The 21,715-nt window shown below is 35.3% G+C and overlaps 4 protein-coding genes and 1 pseudogene across 7 annotated transcripts; 4 read left to right on the forward strand and 1 right to left on the reverse strand.

The window, feature by feature from the left end:
• The first annotated feature begins 6,890 nt into the window (after positions 1 to 6,890).
• LOC104722853 (protein DETOXIFICATION 38-like) lies at positions 6,891 to 9,366 on the forward strand (annotated as a pseudogene). Its single transcript, XR_015571582.1, has 4 exons — positions 6,891 to 7,213; positions 7,979 to 8,609; positions 8,683 to 8,739; positions 8,854 to 9,366. The product of XR_015571582.1 is annotated as a protein DETOXIFICATION 38-like (transcript).
• Positions 9,367 to 10,560: 1,194 nt separating this feature from the next.
• LOC104722854 (uncharacterized) lies at positions 10,561 to 10,920 on the reverse strand. Its single transcript, XM_010441102.1, has one exon. The coding sequence runs from the start codon at positions 10,918 to 10,920 to the stop codon at positions 10,561 to 10,563; it is 360 nt and encodes a 119-aa protein (XP_010439404.1).
• A 3,573-nt stretch (positions 10,921 to 14,493) lies between these two features.
• LOC147933819 (uncharacterized) lies at positions 14,494 to 14,835 on the forward strand. The gene has a single exon (XM_087472341.1). The coding sequence runs from the start codon at positions 14,494 to 14,496 to the stop codon at positions 14,833 to 14,835; it is 342 nt and encodes a 113-aa protein (XP_087328467.1).
• Positions 14,836 to 15,243: 408 nt separating this feature from the next.
• On the forward strand, positions 15,244 to 18,508 carry LOC104722855 (proteinaceous RNase P 3). Of its 3 annotated transcripts, none has more exons than XM_010441103.2 (6): positions 15,244 to 15,384; positions 16,072 to 17,143; positions 17,482 to 17,583; positions 17,673 to 17,851; positions 17,947 to 18,136; positions 18,242 to 18,508. In XM_010441103.2, exons 1-6 carry the CDS (start codon positions 15,287 to 15,289, stop codon positions 18,335 to 18,337), a joined length of 1,737 nt encoding a protein of 578 aa, XP_010439405.1. In that variant the 5' UTR covers positions 15,244 to 15,286; the 3' UTR covers positions 18,338 to 18,508. The 3 variants fall into 3 exon arrangements, 2 of the variants coding, with proteins under 2 accessions (XP_010439405.1, XP_010439407.1); XR_015570289.1 differs by having other exon boundaries at positions 15,251 to 15,384; positions 17,668 to 17,851; XM_010441105.3 differs by having other exon boundaries at positions 15,322 to 15,466.
• Positions 18,509 to 19,876: 1,368 nt separating this feature from the next.
• LOC104722856 (uncharacterized) lies at positions 19,877 to 21,598 on the forward strand. Its single transcript, XM_010441106.3, has 2 exons — positions 19,877 to 20,026; positions 20,687 to 21,598. Exon 2 carries the CDS (start codon positions 20,691 to 20,693, stop codon positions 21,447 to 21,449), a length of 759 nt encoding a protein of 252 aa, XP_010439408.1. The 5' UTR covers positions 19,877 to 20,026; positions 20,687 to 20,690; the 3' UTR covers positions 21,450 to 21,598.
• The last annotated feature ends 117 nt before the right edge of the window (positions 21,599 to 21,715 follow it).

Consider the following 21,715-nt stretch of genomic DNA (forward strand, 5'->3'; position numbering starts at 1 on the left):
CTATCTCTTTCTCATTCAAACTTTGCATTTATTGTTTTGTCATTTCCTAGACATCTTGCATGAGCTTGAACTTGAACTTGCAAGGTTGTCTAGGGTTTTCTCTTCTCTATCTCGTCCCTCCCTTCTCCTATTTAAATACCATGTATCTCTTCTTTGTAAACCATCAAACATTTTAATCAAAAACTTCTTTCTACTTGTTTGATATGAGGAGTGTGTAATATCTTCTCAACTTGTTTTCTTCTTAGTGTGTCATATCTAAGTTGGATTCGAGCCTGAAGTCTAAGAGATTTTCATCTCTCTTGGAAGTTCATTTCAACCCCCTTTTCATCCGCTGCATCATTTCACCATTCCATCTCTTTCAATCCGCTGCATAAACCACCCCTTCACCTTCTATTTGATCAATCTATTGTATCTTCGATCCATTGATCATCATCAATCCATCCGATCATCTTCAAGACCTTGCAAATGTGTTTTTGGGAGCAGATTTCTTGCCAGGAGTTTATCACGTTGGTTGTATTCTCGGCTTCACTTTCAACTATCAAGCCAAGGTTCGGTTTCATATATATATTTCTGTATAACATATGCTTTTTTATTATCATCAGTTTGATAAAAAGACATTTATGTGAACTTTGGACTTTGGTTATAGGGAATATGGACCGGGATGATTGGAGGCACCCTCATACAAACACTCATCCTACTTTACGTCACTTACCGAACAGATTGGGATAAAGAGGTAATGTTACGTGAAATTTAGTTACATCTTATTGTTTTATATCATATAGTCAGTATAAGCTTAATTTGATGTCAAACTGTCAAAGGATATGTCAAAATATTAAGATTATTATTACATAATGATCCAGGTGGAAAAGGCTAAGAAACGTTTGGATATGTGGGACGAAAAGAAGGAAACTCGCCAAAACTAGTAACATAAAGTATCATTGTACACGTTTATTCTATGCAATTTATTTGTATAAATATTATGTTTAGTGCTTTTGCTTTGCATTGATAGATTCCTTTTAAAAAATTTCTACATTCTATTGTTTTATATAAACAACTTACAGTCTCTTTTTTTGTCTTGGTCCCTGGATCTTACCACACACTCTCTTGTCGCTCTCTAATTTTGTTCGTTCCATTTGAAAAAGAACAGAAAACCAAACAACCATGTTTTAACAAGACTTTGTTGTAACTTGGTAAAACTCCCTTGTCCTCTATTGTATTAATTCCTCAGTATATATACAAGTGTATTAGGGTTACATAAGGACATAACTGGAATATTACAGTATTCCTAATCTATCATTTGTGACATGTTACGTTGTAAAATTCCCTATTTTTATAACACAAAAGTCTTTATTTCTTATCTTCGTTATAAATATTTTAAAACCCAACCGATCGTCACATTCCACCCAATTTCCTCAATGGATGATCTTTATATAAATGATAACGTAAACACACTTTTATTAGAAATGAATACGTTTATTAGAAATGAAGATGAGAATCAATGTTCATAATAAATAAAGACTCTGTTCTCGACTTACAAGAGTATAGAAACAAGAAACAACTCCTGATAGGAAGAGCTAACACCGATTACAAAAGATTCAGAGAAGGTAGAGAGATTACAAAGTTTTTATTTTAGATAAAGTTCGTAATGGAGAAGACGACTGCAACGGCCTCTCCTTATAAAGCAAACCTTGGACTCTTGTGCTCTAGCTCATATGTGACAGCTCATTTGTGACAGCTCACTAACAACCACGTCAATGATCCGTTAACCACCCAAACAGTCCTTCCACAAGCTATTAACACGTGTCCTTCTTTATTCTTAATTTAAATAATTTGATATCAGAAACCCTGTAACAGAGCTCCCCTGTCTGGACAACCTTGTCCTCAAGGTTCAAAGGTAGGAAAGCGACGTTGCAGATCAAACAAGTATTCCCAAGTAGCCTCTTCCTCACCCTCATTTGACCACTTAACCAAGACCATTGTAGCAGCTCATCCGTGCCTCTTAACCATTTTCCTTTCTAAAACGACCTCAGGTTCTTTTGATAGCACATCATTAAGCAAAGTTGGTAGTTCAGTGGAAGTGAGAGTCGTACCCACCAGAGCCTTAAGCTGCGAGACATGGAACACCGGATGGATCTAAGAACTCGCAGGCAATGCTAGTTTATATGCCACAGATCCGCAACGATCAACCACCTTGTACGGGCCATAGTACTTAGGAGCTAACTTCTCATTTTTACGTAACACAACCGACTGTTGGCGATATGGTTGAAGCTTAACGAACACGTAGTCCCCAATGTTAAAGCTTCTCTCAGTACGGTGTTGATTTGCAAAGACCTGCATCCTGTGCTGAGCTCTAAGCAGATGGAACTTAAGAATTAAGATCATACTTTCACGTTCCTGCAAACTTCTTGCTACTACCGCGACTTTAGACTCGCGAGGAAGGTAGGGAAGATGAACAGGAGGAGACTGACCATAAACAGCTTCAAAGGGGGTCAACTGTGTCGAGGAGTGGTAAGTTGTATTGTACCAATATTCAGCTAAAGGTAGCCACTTACTCCACTCAAACGGCCTGTCACTGCACATGCATCGAAGATATGTTTCCAAACAGCGATTCACCACTTCCGTCTGTCCATCACTTTGTGGATGATAGGCACTAGAAAAATTCAGCTCAACTCCTTGCAAGGCAAACAACTCTTTCCAAAATGTACTCAAGAATATCTTATCTCTGTCACTTACTATGGACTTAGGACACCCATGAAGTTTGAAAACATTGTCCATGAATGCCTGAGCCACCGTAAGTGCAGTATACGGATGTGAGAGCGGTACAAAGTGGGCTGCCTTGCTCAATCTGTCGACAACCACCAAAATCACAGTCTTTCCAGCCGATTCCGGCAATCCGTCTATAAAATCCATCGAAAGATCAGTCCACACGGTGTCCGGGATTGCTAAAGGTTGTAATTGCCCGGGGCTCGCCACTGTCTCGTACTTGCAACGTTGACATACTTCACAAGCTCGGATGTATGCGTGAATATCTTTCAGCATGCCTTTCCAATAAAACAGTCCCTTAACCCGGTGGAGAGTCGCATCTCTTCCTGAGTGACCACTACTGCCAGCACAATGCAGCCACTAAAGGATAGATGTGCGTAGTTCCGGTTTTGCTGGGACCACGATCTTGCTTTTGCGACGTAGAATCCCTTGAACCCACGAATAGTGTTTTTTTGCCGCCTGATTCACTGTCAGAGCTTCAATAATCTCTCTAACCTCTACATCGTGTTCATATTGACTCTGAATTTCTTTCATCAAGTCACATTCCACCACTGTCATGGCCATATGAAGAACTTCAGCCCCTTCAACTCTGGACAATGCATCAGCCACCAGATTGTCTTTGCCTGCCTTATATTGTATTTCATAGTCAAACTCCAGAAGTTTAGGTAGCCACTGTTGCTGTATAGGTGTGTTCAAACGCTGTTCCAACAGATACTTAAGGCTCCTTTGATCCGTCTTTATTATGAAGTGATTAGGAAGGAGATAATGGCACCATTTCTGAACTGCAAACACCACAGCTAGCAGTTCTTTCTCACAAATAGATAGTAATAGCTGTTTCCCCTTCAAGTGTCGGCTGATGTAAGCTAATGGATGTCCATCTTGCATCAAGACAGCACCTATCCCTTGTGAGCTAGCGTCAGTTTCTACCAAGAATGGTTTGTCGAAACGTGGAAGAGCTAGTACCGGGGCTTCACATAGTGCCTTTTTCAATTCTTCGAAAGCTTTTTGAGCTTCCCCTGACCATAAGAAGGCATCCTTCTTTGTTAATGTCGTCAATGGATGAGCTATAGTCCCAAAATTACGCACGAAACGCCTGTAATAACCCGCTAGGCCGAGGAACCCTCTCAACTGTTTCAGGTTCACTGGTACTGGCCAGTCTGCAACTGCTTCCACCTTGCTCGGATCAGTAGACACTCCTTTACCTTCTATGTAATGACCAAGGTACTCTACTTTGTCTGTGGCAAAGCTGCATTTACTCCTCTTAGCATATAACTGATTCTCCTCCATCAACTGAAAGACAGCCTTCAAATGTTCTGCGTGTTCTGCTTTAGTGGCGCTATAGATCAGTATGTCATCGAAGAATATGAGGACAAAACGTCGCAGAAACTTCTTAAATACCGTATTCATCAGATTTTGGAATGTTGCTGGAGCGTTGGTTAAGCCAAAAGGCATTACCAAATATTCGTAATGTCCACTGTGGGTTTTAAAAGCTGTCTTATGAACGTCCATAAGGTCCATCCTCACCTGATGATACCCTGCCCTCAAATCGATCTTAGAGTATACGTTGGATCCTCCTAACTCATCCAACAAATCTTCAATTAGGGGAATGGGAAATCTGTCTTTCATTGTTAACTCGTTAAGTCCTCTGTAATCAACACAAAGCCTCCAAGTTCCATCCTTCTTTTTAACCAAGACCACGGGAGATGCATATGGACTGGAACTTCCTTGAATGGTGCCAGCTTCCAACAACTCTCCTACGATTTTATCAATCTCATTCTTCTGGTGAACCGCATATCGATAGGGTCTTATATTAACTGGATTTGCACCTTCTTTTAATGGGATCTTATGGTCATGGTTCTTTCTAAAAGGCGGTAAGGTCGTAGGTTCTTTGAAGATATCTTCGAACTCTTGTAACACATCTACAATCCTTGAATCCTCTGTAAGAGCCTGACTCTCACCCGTCACACTGTATAACTGCATTTTCTCCATGTTACCTTCATCCGTTGCATAGATCATTGAGATTTGAGCGTCTTGATCTCTTATCTTCTTAAGCTTGTTTGCTTTTATACCTCTCACTGATCCTGGTTTGATACCGTGCAACATCACTCTCTGTGTTCCATACTTGAAACTCATTTCCAGTTTCTAAAACTCACACGAGATCACTCCTAAAGTTTGCAGCCACTGAATTCCCAGAACCATATCACAGCCACCCAACGGAATCAACATGAAGTCGGCAATGAAAGTGGTGTTCTGAAATTTCCATTGGAAGCTGTAAACTGTACCGTGAACCTCTAGTTTCCTCCCATCAGCAACTGAAACTCGTGTCATTTGTGAAGAGTCAATCACACACCCCAGTCTTTCTGCAGAACGAGGATCCATGAAGTTGTGAGTTGAACCAGAGTCGACCAGCATAAAGATAATTCTCTTTCCGTATAATCCTTTCACTCTCATCGTGTCATACTCTTCCACTCCTGACACTGCACTCACTGAAACGCGAGGGGTGACCCCCATTGACTCAACACTCTCTTCCTCCTCGTCACTTTCATCTTCCTCCCCCTCCACTTCAATGAGGAACAACTGCTTCCTTTTATGCTTAAGATAGTGGTCAGGCGTATATTTCTCATCACAGAAGTAGCACAACCCTTTAGCCCTTCGGTCACTCATTTCTGCGTTAGACAAAAACTTCTTGGAACCTAACCCATCTACTCTGTCTTCCCTTTTTTTCTCCGAATAATCACCCGAAGAGGGTTCTTTCTTCACACCAAGAATCCCTTTACCTCCAGTATTACTTATGGCTTGTTTAGATGGTGCCCAAGTCTGTGTTGCAGGTTTCAGCGGGTGAGCTTTCTCATAGAGTCGTCCCAACATCAAACAATGGTGTACCGTTTGAGGCTGAAACATTCGAACATGCATTTGAGTATCCACTCTCAAGCCTGCAAGGTATGCGCTCACCAAATAATCCTCAGACATATTAACCCTTGTTCTGAGCAACTCAAACTTCTGATGATAGTCCACAATACCATCAGTCTCATGTAACTTCTTAAGTTCAGCAATAGGGTCTTCCAAAACGTCATCAAACCTCTCCTTGAGCTTCATCTTATAAGCATCCCAGTCTCTCAATAAATGGTAGTAAAGATTAGATTGTACCAGTGCGTGGTGCCAATGAGCCGCATGACTGTCGAAATGCACCGCAGCCATCTTAATCTTCCGTGAATGTGGAGTTCGATCTAGCTCAAAAAACTCTTCTACCTTGAACAACCATTCTTTCACCCCACTCCCATCAAAACGAGGAAAGTCTATCTTACCAATCCTGGTCATGGCGTCATAATACTCTTGTGCTCCTTCTTTTCCCCCTTCCTCCTGAGGCCGTGAAGCAGAACCGATCTCTATATGCGTTGACACCGTTGGTGGACTTAGATCCCGAACCATGGCAACTGGAGTTGGCTCTTTGGAACTGGATATGAGTCGAATCGCCTCAAACATCTCCTTGATGCTCTTATCGATCTTATCGTTTTGTTCTTCGATTTTCCCTTCTAGAGCGTCAGTGCGCGAAATCATCTTACTGATCTGAGATCCGATTGCCTCCTCTGCCTCACGCACCACCACGCTAGCTTCACGGGCTACGGTTTCCTTCATCGCCGTTTGAGAACGTGTTTCAGCCATAGCTTCCGAGGTCGTTTAGCTCTGATACCTTTGATAACGTAAACACACTTGTATTAGAAATGAATACGTTTATTAGAAATGAAGATGAGAATCAATGTTCATAATAAACAAAGACTCTGTTCTCGACTTACAAGAGTATAGAAACAAGAAACAACTCCTGATAGGAAGAGCTAACACCGATTACAAAAGATTCAGAGAAGGTAGAGAGATTACAAAGTTTTTATTTTAGATAAAGTTCGTAATGGAGAAGACCACTGCAACGGCCTCTCCTTATAAAGCAAACCTTGGACTCTTGTGCTCTAGCTCATATGTAACAGCTCATTTGTGACAGCTCACTAACAACCACGTCAATGATCCGTTAACCACCCAAACAGTCCTTCCACAAGCTATTAACACGTGTCCTTCTTTATTCTTAATTTAAATAATTTGATATCAGAAACCCTGTAACAATAAACAACTCTTTTTTCGTAAAACTTGTCATAAACTAAATAATAGCATATGGATGTGCCAAATGAGACGGTGGAGAGAGTCGATCTCCGGCGGTCGTTGGTGGACACGGAGAAGAAATCTCCGTTGGAGGTTGGGCTCGAGAGCGTGTCGTGTATATTTAGGAGCGTGCATAGAGTTAAAACTACTTTTCCGGTTGGCACTTCCGGCGATACTCATTTATTTATTCAACAGCGGAATGGGTATTTCCGCTCGTATCTTCGCCGGACGTCTCGGCAGTAACCAACTCGCTGCCGCGTCCATCGGGAATAGCAGCTTCAGTCTCGTATATACCCTCATGGTACGCTTAGAGTCACTTTACATATGTGTGGAGACTAGAAACATAACTGATATTGATTGTTTTGTTTGACGTTAATTAATGGTTTGTATTCTTAGTGAGGTATGGAACAAGTTTAAGAACTAAGACAGTAATTGGTTAAACTAGTTAGAGTAAATTATTAGGTGGGAAAATGTTCTCACCAGTCAAGAGAAACACATGTTGGAGAGATTTTTCTGCTTATTTTATAGAAATGATTCTTAAAAAAACCAAATTAAAATTAAAAAAAAAATCACTATGGGATGATAAAAAAAAACATCCTCCAACTAGGACCTTCTACTTTGGACTCCTTCATTCCTTTATAGTTTTTTTTTTGTTACTGGTGGACAACTAGTGTATTAAAAATCTACCTATATACATATATCATCTAATTAGTTATTAAAAGATTTAAAACTATAACCGCCGGTAATAATAAAAATGAAATCAACAACTCATATACTCTTAAAGATCGAAACTTATGTTATGAAGTCAGCAGCTCCTACTTCCATTAACACAGAAAACCCCAAACAATCTCACCAAAACCACTATGGTTAACAGATTTTGTGTAAAAAGAAAATTAAAATTTTGGAGTACGAAAGAGAATAATCCTTCACTTTTCAATTCATAACATTTATAAAGGTATGAAGTATGAACACATGATTTTTTTTCTTTTTCACTTTTGATATATATGTCCTACACTTGTGACGTCAAATGAAATATATATAATTTTGGTTTTTAAAAAAAAAACAGTTGGGTATGGGTAGTGCGGTCGAGACACTATGTGGACAAGCGTATGGTGCCCATCGGTACGATATGCTTGGGATCTATCTACAAAGAGCAACAATAGTTCTCGCTATAGTTGGCTTACCTATGACAGTACTATACACCTTCTCGTACCCGATTCTTCTCCTCTTAGGCGAACCCAAATCAGTGTCGTACATGGGATCTTTGTACATCGCGGGACTCATCCCACAAATATTCGCCTACGCCATCAACTTCACGCCCAAAAATTTCTCCAGGCTCAAAGCGTGGTGGCTCCAAGCGCGTACATCTCAGCTGCCGCACTCCTCATCCAGATATCATTGACGTGGGTCACCGTTTATGTAATGAACATGGGCCTTATGGGTATTGCTTATGTTCTTACTATCTCTTGGTGGTTCATAGTTGGGGCTCAGACGGTTTACATTACATCTAGCCTAAGGTTTAGAGACACGTGGACTGGTTTTAGTTGTAGATCGTTCCATGGTCTTTGGAGATTCTCCAAACTGTCCGCTGGCTCCGCTGTAATGATCTGTTTGGAAATGTGGTATTCACAAATTCTTGTACTTCTCGCCGGTTTGCTCAAAGACCCTGCACTCTCTCTAGATTCTCTATCCATCTGGTAAGTCCATTAGTTAATTACATTTTCAATTTTTTGGTCTGAGCCCTTTGACTAATTTTTTTCTCTTTTGTAGTATGTCAATTTCAGCAGTGTCATTCATGGTCTCCGTCGGGTTCAATGCGGCTGTAAGGTTAGTAATAGTTTTATTACTTAAATTAACTCTAGATTTTCAACCAAATTTATATTTTTAAAAACATTACTGAAATTAAATTATAAAAAAAAAATGAAACTATGACATGGACAGTGTACGAACAAGTAATGAGCTTGGAGCAGGAAATCCAAAATCGGTGTTGTTCTCTACATGGACCGCGACTTTTGCTTCCTTCGTGTTCTCTGTCGTGGAGGCCCTCGCCGTGATATGGTCACGTGATTACGTTAGCTACATTTTCACGTCGGACGTTGAGGTAGCTAAGGCCGTCTCTGACCTCTGTCCATTTCTCGCCGTCACCATCATTCTCAACGGAATCCAACCTGTATACAGAATAGTTCACGCAATTATTTAGCTACAACAGGAGAAAAACGGCGTATATTAATTATTAAGCAAATCGGGCATAACAAATTTAGGTTCGGTATTGTTTGTAGGAGTGGCAGTGGGATGTGGATGGCAGACATACGTGGCCGTGAACGTTGGTTGTTACTATTTTGTTGGTATTCCTATTGGTTGGATAAAATTTAGTTATCATGAATTATAATGCAACAGTTATCTAGTATATCAATGTAGCTTGGTTTTACAGTTTATTAACCTTTTTTTTACCTACTTTGATGTAAAATTTTGGTCTGGTTTGATTCAAATTGTGTCCAGTAAATTTAGCCCAGTTCACTAGAAACACAATAAATCCCAACTTGTACATTTGTGATGGCAATCGGGGATCGCCTGTTGTTCTGTTAGACCTAATAGACAAACGCGAGTTAATTATAAGAGTGATTGTCAGATATAATTAATGATCGTACGAACTAAATAAATTACAATGTAAAACTTGTAATAGTCAACTTCCCTACGCAAGCAAAGATAAAATTAGTCAACGATATAGGAATTAAAATGCTTCGTAAAGCATTAAAGCATCACCGACCTTTAATTACTAATCTTAAGGAAGAGGTTCAATGGATTGATGTTCACAATCGTACACATCTCTTTAGTTTTTGGTCAACACAATCGTACACCTTAGTCCACTAATTCAGACAACCATTTTCCCTTTTCCGCATTGCGAAAAGCTAATGTCGTTAATATGTCAGACACTAATTTCTAAAATATATAACCAACATGTATACTTTTACCAACATGTATACTAATTTCTAAAATATAAGTCACATATAGATAGATTCCACTCCCTTGACCAATAAAACAACATCATTTGATTCACACAAACATATACACAACACAGTGTAAGTGCTTTTCAATTCTAAACACATGAGTATATGATGTAGTCATTAATATCTTTATGTTTCTAGCTCTAGAACAAATTTTGTCTTTTGTGTAGTAGTCTGGTAGACGTGACGTCTGAGGTGTTGTTATGCTATGATATGTTTGCTGGACTTCCACTCAACAAACCTAGTTTGAAAAGTGCTTGCGTAACAAAAAAAAAACCTATGTTATGTCAAACAATTACCCAAATTAATTATTTTATGCGTTCCATATACATACCCCATATCATTATATATAAATCACCGGAAACTTTATTTCTACCGGTGGTTTTATGGGTTATTTATTTACCAGTGGTTCATAATATGAACTTCATATGACCTTAGTTTAGGACATCAAGATTCTAATTCAAATTCAAAGATGATAAGATGTGAATCCCGATCCCTGGTACAATTCTTCGGTGAATGATAAAACTCACACGGTTCATATGTATATATAGTTAACACCATTGCTAAGTGCTAACATAGATCTAGATACGAGTATTAATTTATTCAATGTATGACAAGAAATTAAAACAAAATAATTCCTTTTCTAAACATGAAGAGCGAAGAGAGGTTGAAGGTCGGAGACGTCTCGAGGAGGAGAGGAACAGAAGAAATAACGTCTAAGAGATTTGAGAAAACGTGGCATAAGATCACCATGCTTGTTCGCCATTACACAACTCTTCCTTAGCTTCCTCAGCTTCTTCCCTATCTTCATTCTTATCCCGACCACTCTAAACGACGATATTTTGATAGTAATAGTATTTCTCTTCTGTTGATGTCTTAATGTCTCTGTATCGGCTCGTTGGAGAATCTTGTGGATCAGAAACTGAGCTCTCCTGTGAATTATCTCATTAGGATCTTCTTTCTCGATCTTTGTGTATTGGTTTGGAATCTTCATCATTGCCATTTATTTTTATTTTTTGGAGCTAAATTTTTCGTGGGGTGAGTAAGTTTAGTTAATAGAATGAGGATCATCGTACATTATATTTATAGGTAGTTAGGCATATGTGGGGGATTTTATATTGTTTGATCATATAAGCATCACATGTGTGGACTATCCAATATTATTCCTGGTGGTTCACGAACATTAACTAGTAGGTAATTAAGTAACTCGACGAAAACAAAAAATTATAAATTTGATATACTAAGAGATTTAACAATACAAGATTTTAATGAATAGTGTTAATTTTTATTAAGTAAAAATTTGGTTAATAAATTATTAATAATAATAAAGTTAACTAATAGCAATGTGATATGTTAAATTAGGTGTCTAACATTTTCTAGTTTTTGACTTTGTTCCCTATACATATTGTTTCCTCTTATCACTTCACAAAATTCTTGTACTCCCAAATCTGAAGTCTTCCAAAGAATCATTAAGCTGGCGCGCTCTGTTCGTACAGTTTTTCGCATTTAGTAACCTATGTAACGTTTTTCCTTCCAATTGGCTCGTTTGAGCTGATCGTATACTTTGTTGACAAAAAAAAATAAATAGAACTCAGGGAATATAAAAAACCAAAACACTTCTAATCAAGAGAGGAGATCACAAATTACAATCGGCATTGGTTGTAGCCTCCTTCTTTGGCGTCTTTGCAGCTTCAAGATAAGAAACTAAAATACAAAAAAAAAACACACTGAAATATCAAAAATTGTATTTAACATCCATCAATGGAGGCTATAGCTTTGTCAAGAGTGAAGAACACACACCTGCAAAACAAACAAACTAAAATTTCAGTTCAAGGACTTACTCGGCTCATGTAATGTTGAATAACATGTGGACTATCCATTAACACGGCTCATATTGTTTGACCATATGAGCATAACATGTCGACTATCCATTATTCCTGGTGGTTCACGCACATGTATATATAACTAGTAGGTAATTAATCAATTCAACGAAAACACAAAATAATACATTTGATATCTTATTATATAAACCTTAGTTTTCAAAGTTAGTAATTCATATAATCGCGACATATATCAAAGTATATCGATAATATTTTGACATGTGTGATAGAAAATTTTATTTAACAATTATAGAAAAATTAAAAAATCCTAAAATTATAAAGATTACAACTAATATTTTAAAAAAGTATATTAAACCAAAAGTAATCTATTATATCACTAATTCTATTAGAAAATTTATATATTAAATTACTAATTTCAATAAGAAAATATGTGCAATTAATAAGGAAAATATTTACAATTTAATTATAGGTATTATATATTATAATCATATAGTAAAAAGAACTTTATACAGAAAAGTGATTGAAGTATAAAAAAGTTTAATGTATTAAAATTAGTGATTAACATAATATAAGAAAAATAAAATAATCAAAATAAGAAATTAATATAATTTTTTTAAGTTTTTCAATCGGTTAATGATTTGATAGCGTATTCAATATTATGTTATTATATAAACATTGGTTTTCAAAGTTAGTAACTCATGTGATCGCGACACATGTCAATTTTAAAAATTAAAGATTTTGTCATGTGTTATACAAAAACTTTGTTTTAACGTATGTGTAAATTATAAGAAACAAAAAATTTAAACAATTTAATAAATATAAAAAGATATTTCATATATGTATATAAAAATAATACTAGTTCTAATTATAAATTACTAATTATATAAGAAAAAGAATTAAAAAAATTATACAATTAATTACTATAATACCATAATTAAATAAATTATACTGTCAATTATTAATCCTAAAAGAAAAAAGATTGTAGATACTCACTTTACATAAACAAATATTTTTTTTTTCATAATAACGTCTTTAAATTTTTGAGTAATTTATGATAATGTTAGTATAGTTTTATTTAAAATTAGTTGGACAAGTAGTAAAACTATTAAGTATGAGATTACAAAATATGAAAAAAATATATTTGATATTTTGTTACTTTTCAAATATGAGATAAAATTAGTTTTCAGTTTTTTTTCTTTGAGAATTATGTTTATTAATTTTTATTTTTCTTAAAATATTCAGTAAGATATAAATTTGATACAATGCACATTTTGTTTTATATGAAATTGTAAATGTCACTCATTGGGATTGAGTGCATATAATTAAAATCTAATTTATTACCATGTAATATACAAAGAAACTGTATTGCAAGATGTAGTGTATAAACTCTAAGTCTGGTTTTTTTAAAAATCAAATGAAATAAAATTAATATTTTGAATACAACTTAAAATTTCACATGTTTTTCTTATATCAACGTATTAAAGCGGGCCTAATCTAGTATTAAGAGATTTGACAATACAAGATTTTAATAATTATATTGTTAATTTTTATTAAGTGGAAATTTGGTTAATAATAGAATTAACTAATAGCAATGTGATATGTTAAGGGTCTGACTGGTTCAAACGCAATGTTTGCGGTTGCGCTTGCGGGAGATTGTGGTTTCAAGCGTTATTAAGCGTTTTGAATGACTGGTTTAACGTTTTAAAATGGATGCGTTTGCTGGAGTTTTACGACTGGTTGACCAAGGGTTGCAATAGCAATTAAAAAATAATAAATGTAATATTAATTATATAAATATTTCAAAACACCAAAAACTTTATTAAACTTGATTTATAATTAAAAATCATTAAAAAATACTAACCTAATTATTCAAAAATAAATAAATTTCATATTGAAACACTTATTACTTTATGCATTTGGCTTTTCACCCAAAATTTAATCAAGTAATGTGATAAATGACAAAACATGTGCTTTAAATTATAGATCTCTCTGCTAAATCTCACACACTCAATAAGTTCCTCACATTGAATTACAAGGCCAAGGTAAATTAATTATGAAAGAGTTGAGAAAAGTCATTAGTGATTTGTTATAGTATGTTCACAAATAATCTTATTTTCTTAAACTTTTGATGAAATGTTATATTTATTTAGATTTTTTTTAATGTATGTGCGATGTGCCAATAGTTTTACATCACGTTTTCTGGATTTTTGCTAATTGAAATCTTATTTTCTTATAATTGTTTATTTTCTAATATCCTCAATCATATTTGTAATTAATTTTCCGGGTACAATGGTTATGTTGAAGATATAAGAAAAAAATATTTTAGTATTTTTTGAATTTTTTTTTTGTTTAAAAAAAAAAATCAACCGCAATCGCCCGCAACTACAAATGCTTGCGGGAAGCAGCTTTTGGAATTCAGTGGTTTCGAGTGGCTGGGAATGACTAAAAGCGGTTTGTGTGATTGGCACCAATCATTAGCAACTGCTACCACACACAAACACAGCATTTGTGGGAAGTAGCGGGAGAACCAATCAACACTTAAATTAGGTGTCTAACATTTTCTAGTTTTTGACTTTGTTCCCTATACAAACAATTGCTTCACCTAATCACTTCACAAAAATTTTATAATCCAAATCTGAAGTCTTCCAAAGAATCATTAACCCAATTCTAAAGATATTGTAGACTACATTCCAAATATTTATCGTATGTACTATATTCACGGAGAATCTCCTACCATGGGTGCATCTAATTCTCGTCGTAGCTTGTCACCGCTCCACGCAAAGGTAGAGGCCCTTACCTGGGCAATGAGGTGTATGATTGGTGCTGATAACGAGAAAGTCGTCTTTCTCAGAGACTGTTCTGATTTGGTGAAGATGGTGTTTTCGCCTTCCGAGTGGCCTGCTTTCAAGACATATCTGGACGCTATTGATGAAGATAAGGGTGAATTCCTTTCATTCTCTCTCGTTCAGGTACCAAGATCACAGAATGGTAGAGCGGACAAACTGGCGCGTCGTGATAGAATGGAGTCGCTTCCAATCACCTTTGTGAATAACTTCCCGTCTAATTGGCTCGTTTGAGTCAATCTTGTAATCTGTTCGCAAAAAAAAAAAGTACTATATTCATTAAGGTTATAGTTTTCAACAATCAACATTCATATAATTTTTTTAATGGATAAATAAATACATTTTTTTTTGAATTTTATTGTTTACTATACTTTTTCTTTTCGTCTATTGTTTACTATACAACATTATTTTTTTATATTAAAATTAGTTGAAGTAGCTTCTTTATATATTTATCTTATGTAGTATATTCATTAAGGTTATAGTTTTCATTTCAACAATCAACATTCATATAAATTTTTAATGGATAAATAAATACATTTTTTGATATTTTTAACTATACAAAATAATTATTTTTTTTGTATGAAAATAAGTTGAAATAGCTTCTTTATTTATTTATTTTTTTTTTGGATTTTTGGAAGAAAACCAAAAATTGAATAAGGTTGATAAAAAAAAAATTGGAAAAGTTATGAAATTAAAAAAACCTTCACTGCCTTCTTCTTTGCTCAGCGCCGTACCGCCTTGTCTCTCTCAAACTCGCTTACCCTATCAAGCCATTCCTCGCAGGTTAGCTTCTTCGACCAATACTGCTTTGACCTTCCCTTCTGGGTTCGTTTCTATACCTTAAAGTTTCTGCCTTTATTCTAAGGTACAGAGATTTATAAACCCCTAGTTGTTTCTGTTCAATGTAGAAGCTTTTAACCTAGATTAGTCAGGACTTGTTCAGGATTTAGTCAGAGTATCGTAGTTTTCACAGCCTTGGAACCCGTCTCGAGTGTTTATGATTCATGCATGTTCCTTACTCGCTAGGTTCTGATGAATCAGTTTCATGGTTTTAAATTTTAGTGTGGTGTTGAGCTAATTCGAAGATTAAATCTCTGTTTTAAACTTTGTTTGTGGGTCTATATGATCCAATTTATGTTTTGCTTGGGGTTCTGGGAATAAACGATAACAGTTTGATTGGATCAGCCTTCAATTGGATCCTGAATTTGCCAGGCAGGTGCAAAACTGATGAAACTATACAAAATGACATTCCTTTTGTTTAATCCCTGTAATAGTTGGTTGTTTTTTTCGAAAGGCTGAGTGAACTGATATCAATGAAAGCATCAGATCTTTGTTTTGAAGAATTGGCCTTAAGCTTTTATTCCTTATAGTACCTCAGTCTCTGTGAAAAGATTGTTTTTGGGATGTTGTTAACTGGTTTGTTTCTGCTCGATCTAATTTTGGAGGTTTATGATATTTTTTTTGGCTCAGGGTAAGGGTTTCATCATTTACATTCGTTAATTCAAAGCTTGTAACATTAAGAAACCGCCCTGTTAATTTGCACATATACTGTTCTATGGCTGGTACTGATAAACGCCGCTCTTGCCACCACGACGAAAGCCCTACAAAACCAAACAAGAAGAAGAAGGGAGGCCGTAATCCAGAGAAGAATCTCCTTATCAATCTTCATTCCTGTTCCAAGTCCAAGAACCTCTCAGCTGCGTTGGCTCTATACGATGCAGCTATCACTTCAGGTGACATCCGCCTCAGCCAGCAACACTTCCAAAGCCTTCTTTACCTCTGCTCTGCGTCCATTAGTGACCCGTCTCTTCAAACCCTTGCCATCGACCGTGGCTTCCAAATTTTTGATCGTATGGTTAGTTCCGGGGTAAGTCCTAATGAGTCCTGCGTCACTGCAGTGGCACGACTAGCTGCTGCCAAAGGTGACGGTGATTATGCTTTCAAGCTTGTCAAAGACATTGTTGCTGTTGGCGGTGTATCTGTCCCTCGTCTTAGAACTTATTCTCCAGCTTTGCTCTGTTTCTGTGAGATTATGGAGGCTGAAAAGGGTTATGAAGTGGAAGACCACATGGATGCTTCAGGTATTGTGTTGGAGGAGGCAGAGATCTCGGCTTTGCTGAAGGTAAGCGCTGCAACGGGCAGAGAAAAGAAGGTTTATAAGTATTTGCATAAATTAAGAGAATGTGTTGGCTGCGTTAGTGAAGAAACTTCAAAAATTATTGAGGAATGGTTCTGTGGAGAGAAAGCTAGTGAGGTTTGTGATAATGGGATTGGTTCTGATATTGAGCTGCTTAGAGCCTCTGTTTTGAAGAATGGGGGTGGGTGGCATGGTCTTGGATGGGTTGGGGAAGGTAAATGGATTGTGAAGAAAGGTAGTGTTAGTCCAACCGGGAAATGCTTGAGCTGTGACGAACATTTGGATTGTGTAGATACAAATGAGTTAGAGACTGAAAATTTTGTGGATTCTTTGGTGGCTTTGGCTGTGGAGAGGAAGGCGAAGATGAATTCATGTGAGCCAATGGCGGACTTCAGCGAGTTTCAGGTTAGAGAGAAATAATTACACTGCTCTTTTTTTGTTTCTGCATTGCTGTTTAAACGCTGCATACACGTTTAGCATGAATCAATATCAACTAGGAATCATATTTAACTTCTGTATAGTTCCAAATGTGATTTGTTAAAGCTTTATAACAGGCACTATCTAGAAAGAATAGTGAATGCTCCAATGTAGCTTATGTTTTTTTAGATCTCCTTGGATGTAATGTAGGCATATCTTTTATTCCTGGTGGAGCTCTAAAAAGTTCAGTACTTTAATCAAGCATGTTGATTATTACAGTATCTATTTATCATTCAAATGCCAACCATTTTTTAACTATTTAACAGGAGTGGCTTGAAAAGCATGGAAATTACGAAGCTATAGTAGATGGAGCAAATATTGGGCTCTACCAACAAAATTTTGCAGATGGTGGTTTCAGTCTACCACAGGTTCTCATTGTTTTTTCTTTCTTTCCCTTTTTTAATGCATACATGCCTACGAATTACTAACACAATTGCACATGGTGCAAGAAGAGCAGCTTGAAGCTGTAGTGAAGGAGCTTTACAGTCAAAGTGGTAACAAAAAGCAGCCGCTAGTTCTGTTGCACAAGAAACGGGTCAATGCGCTTTTAGATAACCCGAATCACCGGAATTTGGTGGAAGAGTGGATTAATAACAATGTCCTATACGCGACTCCACCAGGTTCCAATGATGATTGGTATGAACTGACTTAATCTCCTTTTATAATCCCACTACATGGTTTTGGTTTGGTTACTCAATAATTGGTTTCTTTTTATGATATTTTGATTTCAGGTATTGGCTCTATGCTGCTGCTAAACTCAAGTGTTTACTTGTGACTAATGATGAGATGAGAGATCACATTTTTGAATTATTAAGTAACAGTTTTTTCCAAAAATGGAAAGAAAGACATCAAGTTCGGTTTACCTTTGTGAAAGGTTCTCTCAAGCTTGAAATGCCTCCTCCCTTTTCAGTTGTGATTCAGGTTTTTCACAATCTTATTTCAAATATGTGTCTTCTGTTTAGTCTTTTTTTTTGTGTTGAATCAATACCTGAATCAATGTTTTTTTTTCTTGGGATATAAATTCAGGAATCGGAGAAAGGATCATGGCACGTTCCAATAACTTGCCTAAACAATGAGGAATCTTTGAGAAGTTGGATTTGCATTACAAGAGAGAGTGTATAGATTGATTCACTCTATTTGTCCAAGTCATCATCATTTCACCAATTTTCCACCGTAAGATGTTAGAAATCAGAGCTGTTTTAGTTTTAGAACTCAAACCAGTTTGATTTTTGGTGTAAGAAAGAATGTTTTACAAGGTTTTTGATCTTCTTTAAATAAACATTGGTTTAATAATCAACAGTTCAACACAAGTATAAAAAGAAAACTATTGAAAGTAAATAATGATTGAAGTAATACATCAAATAAAACATTTAAAACTATTGAAAATAAATAACAATGCTACATAATGGACAACCCAAATTTTAGTCAGTTATCCGACTACGACTAAATTATGATATTCCGTATTATTCCCAAAGCAAGGAAAAATTGTATTTTGTTTAGTAAAATCATGAAACGACAGTTGAATCAAATATTTCTGGTCGTCCCAAAACTTTTAGCACTATTTTTTTTATAATTTTCTTTTCATTTATACTAGTAGATATCCCGTGCTTAAAGCACACAGATCAACATTTTTAAAAAAATTATAATATAATAATAAAATTTAATATTATATATTTTTTTTAAAAAAAAATGTTTGTGATAAGATTTATTTTTAATTATTTTGTAAATCTATTAGTCTATTTGAATACTAATTATTTTAGAATATTATAGTATTTTATTTTTGACATATTATTACAGTTTTATATTGTTTGTTTGTTGTATTTGCATCATTATTTTGTGAAATATAAAATAGTAATTTTAATATTATAATTGTGAGCAAATAAAAATTATTAATTTATCATACATTTAAATTTAGTTTTACCAACCGTTCAATGTGGAAATTAAAACACACATTTTTCATAGATTGGGTAATATATCTTGTTTTTAAAAATTTCAAATCACAATATATGCAGAAAAAATTCTGCATTTTATTAACCATAAATATTATATGAAAATTCCAAACAATTTGTAAATAAAATAAAATAAAGATGATAGAAGAATCATAATTTGAAATCTTAACAAAATCTTTGAATTTAGTTATTAAAAATAATTATATTGTATACTTGGATATAAAATCTTAGTTTTTAAAATTCTAATTGGTTTATATTTTTTTTAAAAATATATATTTACTAATTTCTTCCATAATTTATTAGAGGCAGAAAATATTTTTATTTTTATTTTTTTAGATTTTTTAATATTTGATTTGTGAGTGTTTTTTTATTTTTTAGTTAATTATATTTATTTAAATTAATTAATTAAGCTTCATTAAATTTTTCTAATGTCAATTGAATATAATTTTTTACACATTTGAAGTTTAGTTTCATATTTGTACTTCTCAATTAATATAATATGATTATTACCATCGCGTTAATATTGAAAAATTAATTCTTGAATATTATACAAAAATAAATGTCAAAATTAGGAACCAAATTAATGAAAATGAGACTTTTGGTTTTGAATATACATATAAACAAAAATAAAAATAAAAATCTTTAATGCTAATTAACAAAAGCCCATTAAAAGCCTATATTAGGCGGCTGCTAACTTGAAAAGGTACGAAATGAAGAGACGCGAGAGAGAAACTGCAAAACTTGAACAAAGATAGCCGAAGAAGTTTGTTTATAAACAACTCTCTCTCACACTCACATGCTCACGCTTCTGAGTTTTTAAAGAACCATTTCGTGTGGTTTTGTTGCGTCGCGTGGCCGAGAGGTAAACCATTATTTTACCACTTTTTTTCGATTAACATTAGACTAAGTTCTTTTACATATGATAATTTCTAGGTCTTGGTAGTTCTGAATCCACGTTTAATTAGATTCAGGTTTTTTTTTTTGATTATTTTCGATTTGTTTTCTGTAGTTATTCGAAACAAATTATCCTAGTATTCTCTCTTATTTAATCAAATAATAGAGGTTTGATCCGTTTTTTTCTAAGTTTATGGATTTGAAAATCTTCTCTATTTAGACGACACTAGGTTTTGATAAATCTAGGGTAAATATGTTTGTTTTCGAAGGTGGATTAACTTTAATGTGATGAGATTGCTTTTCTATATTATTTTTGAATTGAAACCCTATGCGAGTCACTTGATACTTAGGTTTTTACCATGTACTGCTTTGGTCTTAAAATCAGTTCCGTAATTCAATTTAGTTTTGGTGCTTCTGTATTAACTTCGTTTCAGATCAAAACAACAATTAGATAGCGGCATGGTGAAATCTAGAATGTTTTGTAGATTAGGAATGTAATTATAATCTTCATTTATTGTTTTTGTTAGCAGACTTTATGTTTCTTCTGATTATTTTGTTCACTTTCATTATGACAATATGAAACTTAGCACATTTTTTATGTTTTTTCTTATGCGTTTAATCTATGTAGAAGGATGAATCATCAGAACCAAAACACCATCATCTCACCTCCTCCGGCTGCTAATGACGGCTTGGCGAAGAGAAAAAGAGGTCGTCCCCCCACGAAAGAAATCTCAACTCCAAAACCTAACACTGATTTGGTGGGAAAGGAGGTTTCTGGTGTGATCGAAGGATCCTTTGAGGCAGGCTATCACCTCAACGTTAAGGTTAAAGATAGTGACATCAAACTCAGAGGTCTCGTGTTCATACCGGGCAGAGTTAAACCTGTCACTCCAGAAAACGACGTGGCTCCTCTTGTTAAAATGTATGTAAGAGAAGAGAACAAAAATAACCAAACTGATCAATCTCTTCCTGTTGATCAACCAATGAACGATGCTGCTGTCGTCACTACTACTGACTCGGAGATCAGAGAATATGCTCAAGCTTTGACATTAATGCAACATATGAGCAATGGCACGGTGGAAGAGAAGGAAGCCACGCCTGAGAAAGGCGAAGTGATGGAAGAAGCGGCTAATAGGTTAGTGGAGTTCTTTTCAAATCCAGTGAGGAACTGTGTGACCTCTCAAGCACGGAGTCCTGTCGTGGTTCAGAAAGGTGAGGCTCGTGGATTCGATCTTATGATGGAACCGGTTTCTCAAGGAGAGAAAGTGCCAGAGGAGCTTCAGCTAGAGCTTGGAAACAAGACCTCAACTGTGATAGCAAACTTGTTTGGAGGAGAGAAGAAGAAGGAAGATAGCAACATGGAAGAAGAAGGTACCCCATCAGTGCAGTAGTTAAAACTCTATTCGGTTGTTTATGTGTAACAACAAACCACATTATACTCTGTTGTCATCTTTTTCAGTTCTTTATTTTACAGACCAGAGTTTTTGTCTGTTGTAAAATACAGTTGGTATTTCTGGTTTTGCAAACATTTATATCGCTAGTCCCTTCTTCTATAGCATTGTCCCAACAAACTAACAGAGACAGTTGGCATGTAGTATGATTATATAGAGTATTTGGTAGATTTGAATGTTTAATGTACATAACATACCAGCATAAT

The sequence above is a fragment of the Camelina sativa genome, chromosome 11 (genome assembly GCF_030686135.1).
Source record: "Camelina sativa cultivar CO46 ecotype springtype chromosome 11, ASM3068613v1".
NCBI lineage: Eukaryota > Viridiplantae > Streptophyta > Magnoliopsida > Brassicales > Brassicaceae > Camelina > Camelina sativa.

Coding starts and splice junctions, on each gene's coding strand:
- LOC104722854 (XM_010441102.1), bottom strand. CDS start 10,920: ATGGCAATGATGAAGATTCCAAACCAATACACAAAGATCGAGAAAGAA.
- LOC147933819 (XM_087472341.1), top strand. CDS start 14,494: ATGGGTGCATCTAATTCTCGTCGTAGCTTGTCACCGCTCCACGCAAAG.
- LOC104722855 (XM_010441103.2), top strand. CDS start 15,287: ATGAAATTAAAAAAACCTTCACTGCCTTCTTCTTTGCTCAGCGCCGTA. Junction 15,385..16,071: donor TATCAAGCCATTCCTCGCAG/GTTAGCTTCTTC, acceptor TTTTTGGCTCAG/GGTAAGGGTTTCATCATTTA. Junction 17,852..17,946: donor CCAGGTTCCAATGATGATTG/GTATGAACTGAC, acceptor TTTTGATTTCAG/GTATTGGCTCTATGCTGCTG.
- LOC104722856 (XM_010441106.3), top strand. CDS start 20,691: ATGAATCATCAGAACCAAAACACCATCATCTCACCTCCTCCGGCTGCT.